This window comes from Nicotiana tabacum, chromosome 8, assembly GCF_000715075.1.
Source record: "Nicotiana tabacum cultivar K326 chromosome 8, ASM71507v2, whole genome shotgun sequence".
NCBI classification, from domain to species: Eukaryota; Viridiplantae; Streptophyta; class Magnoliopsida; order Solanales; family Solanaceae; genus Nicotiana; species Nicotiana tabacum.
In genome coordinates this window covers 111,696,711-111,701,667 of record NC_134087.1, presented here as the reverse complement: position 1 = coordinate 111,701,667, position 4,957 = coordinate 111,696,711, and the positions used below count along the sequence as shown (strand labels likewise).

General features: G+C 36.2%; 1 protein-coding gene across 1 annotated transcript; it reads left to right on the top strand.

Moving 5' to 3' along the window:
* The first annotated feature begins 619 nt into the window (after positions 1 to 619).
* Positions 620 to 3,073, top strand: LOC107793147 (cytochrome P450 86A1-like). The gene is made up of 2 exons (XM_016615433.2): positions 620 to 1,030; positions 1,568 to 3,073. Exons 1-2 carry the CDS (start codon positions 732 to 734, stop codon positions 2,832 to 2,834), a joined length of 1,566 nt encoding a protein of 521 aa, XP_016470919.1. The 5' UTR covers positions 620 to 731; the 3' UTR covers positions 2,835 to 3,073.
* Positions 3,074 to 4,957: the final 1,884 nt, after the last annotated feature.

The following is a 4,957-nucleotide window of genomic DNA, read 5'->3' as shown; positions in this document are numbered from 1 at the left end:
CTTCCCAATTTTTGTCATGTTTGTACCTTCTTTTACTATTTTATAAGAGTTGGTTTCATGTATACTCCGTTCTTCAAGTAACGGGTTCCTGTTTAGCTCTTCTAGTTACATTAATACTGCATGGTTAAACATTAATTAAAAGCACACAGATTTCAAACCCTCATGCATGGTTTGAATATGTAAGGCGATGACAAATGAAAGAAAAATAAGAATGTTCGATATATTAATTAGTATCATGCATGGAGTTTAATTAGTCATGTATTTACCGAAGAAAGTAAATTATATTGGTATTTGATCAATGACTGCAATAAAAAGTCGATAGATTTTGAAATAAGAACAATTAAATAAGATTATTACTTATCTTAGAGTGAGAGACAAGTACATGGGCAAGAATAAAAAAATTGTAACGCACATGAGACGTGTGCACTCATATGAAGGCGAAAAACCAATACGGGCTTGCGTATGCAAATAAAATGAATTACCATTCCTATCAACCGAATAAGGACATTTTCTTCATGGCTAAAAAATTCTCAACAACTCTCTCCTAAACCTTTCCCTAATTAATGCATTTCGTAAATATAAAAACCCTATGCCCTTCCTTTAATTCCCATAACACATTCTCTTCCAATCATCCACTACTTCACTATATCGAGAAGCTATTAATTCATTTTTCTTTCTCTACTCGATCCACATAAACCAAAACAGAAGTAGGGAAAAGATAAACAATTCATATGGATCCTGTAGTAATTTACTTTGGAATAGCAGCTGCAACTACAGTTTATCTCCTCTGGTTCTGGCTTCTAGCCCAGAGGCTCACGGGTCCAAAAGTGTGGCCACTAGTTGGTAGCCTCCCCTATACTTTCATGAACAGAAGGAGATTCCACGACTGGATTTCTGAAAACCTACGTTCCACAGGTGGAGCTGCTACATATCAAACGTCCACCATTTGCATACCATTTCTTGCTTGGAAACAAGGCTTCTATACTGTCACATGTCACCCAAAGAATATCGAACACATCCTTCGAACCAGGTTTAATTTTATTTTTTTTAAGTATTATTTCCTATTCTTTCTAGGTCTTTTAGTCCCGTAAGAAATTTATACAATACTTATGTAGTAAAATTATTGTGAACTTCGGGTACCTTTTTATTTTTTATTTTATCCTTCATCAGTTTCAGTTTACCCTTAATAAAAAGTTTTTATAGCTATACAAATAATATGTCATATTTAATACTATAAATTTTAAAAGAGTTATAATCACACAAATATTATGACTTGTTTAGAACTGCAAGTTTCGAAAGTCTTCATTTCTTTATCAAAATGTTGTTCTCAATCAAACAGATTTACATAAATTAGAACTGAGAAATATATTATTGGTCTACGATGAAGTTGAATGGAATGAAATTAAGAATTTATATTAGCCTATATCAACTTGTTTGAAGCGTAGTTATTCTTAGCTTGTTGATGCATTATACATATTTAAGGGAAAAATGTCTTCATATGCAGCTAGCATTATGCTTTTTTTTTTTTGTACTTTATTTGTTTGCTACTTGATTTTCCTGCATGTAGGTTTGATAATTATCCCAAAGGGCCAACATGGCAAAGTGCATTCGATGACCTCTTGGGTCAAGGTATATTCAACAGCGACGGTGACACGTGGCTCATGCAGAGGAAAACCGCAGCTCTTGAATTCACGACCCGGACACTCCGACAAGCCATGAACCGGTGGGTGAACCGGACCATCAGAACTCGTTTATGGGTAATTTTGGATAAAGCTGCTAAGGAGAAAAATCCAGTCGAATTACAAGATTTATTGCTACGTTTAACTTTTGATAATATTTGCGGACTTACTTTTGGTAAAGACCCTGAAACTCTTTCCCCTAAAATGCCTGAAAATCCATTTGCTATAGCTTTTGATTCAGCCACTGAAGCCACAATGCAAAGACTTTTATACCCTTATTTTCTCTGGAGATTGAAAAAAATTTTAGGCATTGGAGCTGAAAAAAGATTACAAAAAAGCCTCCAAGTTGTTGAAAATTACATTTCGGAGGCATTGGAATCACGTAAGGAAAGTCCATCCGATGATTTATTGTCACGTTTTATGAAGAAAAAGGACGTAAACGGCAACTCCTTCCCAAGTGATGTACTAAAACGCATTGCTCTAAACTTTGTCCTAGCTGGACGTGACACGTCATCAGTGGCTATGAGCTGGTTCTTCTGGAACGTCATGAACAACCGCCACGTGGAAAATAAGATAATTGAAGAAATATCAACTGTTTTGAATGAAAGCCGTGGTGAAGATTGTGAAAAATGGATTGAAGAGCCATTGGTTTTTGATGAAGCTGATAAATTGATTTATCTCAAAGCAGCTTTAGCTGAAACTTTACGTTTGTACCCTTCAGTCCCTGAAGATTTCAAATATGTCATTTCTGATGATGTTTTGCCAGATGGCACGTGGGTCCCAGCCGGTTCGACCGTGACTTATTCTATTTATTCTGTGGGGAGAATGAAAACGGTTTGGGGAGAGGATTGCATGGAGTTTAAACCGGAAAGATGGCTCTCGACCGGAGGAGACCGGTTCGAACCGCCAAAGGATGGATATAAATTTGTGGCATTTAATGGTGGACCGAGAACTTGCTTAGGCAAAGATTTGGCTTATCTCCAGATGAAATCTGTAGCTGCTGCCATATTGCTTCGATACCGGCTTTTACCGGTTCCAGGTCATAAAGTTGAACAGAAAATGTCTCTAACTTTGTTCATGAAGAATGGGCTTAAAGTTTTCTTGAATCCTCGTGAACTTGCACCTGCAGCTCCAAAGGTCGCTATGTCTGCTTGAAGAAATGCTATTATGGGAAAAGAGAATACTTTTGAGGATGTAATTATGCAATATGTGCATGATCAAATGGTGATATTGGTGATTTTATAATTGTATTTACTTTTAATTATCATATATTTTCAGTTTTTCGTTGTGTTTGTTGATCTGTATGGTTACTTCGAATCATGAGTTTAAGAATGATTAATTACTTTATTCATATGTTCCTCATATTCGAATAAAAATTCAAGTTTATATTTTTAGCTGTTGTATGTGTATGATGATAGTAAATATGTCTCCACTCACTGACTTAATTTTGAGTACCAAACAAACGGCATAGATTAGCAAGAAGGGCTTCCGAGAAATTTAAAGTAAAAATTGTATTATTAGTACTACTACGAATAGTAAGAATTAAGAAGTACGGTAAGAAAAGACACGTTAGATTTTAATAGGTCCAAGCGGATAGTACTAAAGCATTTCTGCTTGATTCGATAATTGCATACCACGTAACAAGGAAAATGTTTGATTAGTAGAATTAATTAGTCGTAAGCCTTAATTGTTATAGAAAACAAGTACGTGAAAACTTATACATGTATTCAAAACACAAGGCATCCTTAGAAGGTTTTAATTTATATTTGTGATGACCCGATAGGTCATCTTATATTTTAGAATCTAGTTCTATGCTTTGAAGCCTCAAAAATCTCATTTTAGCCCTTCTCGATTTGTGTGCACAGTCCGAACGTATTTCCGGGAAGCTTTCATGTTAAAAATTGAGAAAATATAATTTTTTTGCCTTAAGATCCATTTGAGTTGACTTCGGTCAACGTTTTGAGCAAACGGACCCCGATTCTTATTTTGACTGTCCCGGTGGGTTTGTATCGCGATTTGGGACTTGGGCGTATACTCGAAATCGAATTCGAAAGTCCCTAGCCTGAGTTATTAGACTTTCTTAAAATTTGAAAGTTAAAGGCTTAATGAATTTGAAATGTTTGACCAATGGTTGACTTTTTGGATATTGAGTCCGTGTTTTGGTTCCGGAACTCGGTATAGATCCAATACTATATTTATGACTTGTCTGTCAAATTTGGTAAAAACAAGTTTGTTTAATGTGATTCGGATGTCCAGTTGTGAAAATAGAAGTTTCAAAGTTTTCTTGAAGATTTCATTTGATTTGGTGTTCAATTTGTAGTTCTAGGCATTATTTTGGCGATTTGATCACGTGAACAAGTTCGTATGATATTTTTAGAGCTGTGTGCATAGTTGGTTTAGAGCCTTGAGGGCTTGGGTGAGTTTCGGATAGGCTACGGAGTGAAAATTGGAGTTAGAACATTGCCGGTGTGCTTCAGTTTTTGGTGGAGGCCTCAAACCTCACAATCGCATTTGCGACCTCTGATGGGTTTGCATTTGCGAGCAACTCATCGCATTTGCAAAGAGTAGCTGGGGCACCTCAAGTTTGCATTTGCGAAGTGGGTCAGGGGACACAGTGATCGCAATTGCAATCCAAAAGCTCGCATTTGCCGAAGATCATTGTTTGCATTTGCGAACAGTTCATTGCATTTGCAATGAAAGCAGAGATGTGAAGAGCTTCGCCTTTGCGATTGATTCTTCGACATCTGCAACTGATCAAAATGGGAGTTAGACGGGATTTTTGTTCATTATTCAAATTTTCAAAACAAAACAACCTTAGAGGCGATTTTTCAAAGAGCTCTTCTCCCCAAAATCATTAGTAAGTGATTCTAATCCAATTTCTTTTAATCTTTCACTACTTTTCCTAAGATTTCAATCTAAAATTTAGTATTTTCATGGTGGAAATTGGGGGTTTGGATAGAATTAGGAATTTTTGTAAAATTTGGGATTAGACCTCAAATTGAGGTTGTATTCCAAAATAAATTACATAACCGGGCTCGGGGGTGAATGAGTAACCAGGTTTTGGTCCGAATTTAGGATTTGGACCAAGCGAGCAAAGGAGTTGACTTTCGTTGACTTTTTTAATAATGACCTAAACTGAATCCTTTGCAATCGTGGGTAGTTCCTAAGGCTTAATTTGAATCGTTTGGTTGGTAATTTGCTAGTTTCTATTGGTTCAAAGACTTGTTTGAAAGGCAAAGTTCTGGTTGGGCTTTGAATTGATCCTTTAGAGCGAGGTA

Excerpts from the sequence above, each read along its gene's own strand:
- LOC107793147 (XM_016615433.2), top strand. The coding sequence starts at position 732 with ATGGATCCTGTAGTAATTTACTTTGGAATAGCAGCTGCAACTACAGTT. Across the intron at positions 1,031-1,567 it reads GAACACATCCTTCGAACCAG|GTTTGATAATTATCCCAAAG; the intron begins GTTTAATTTTAT and ends TCCTGCATGTAG.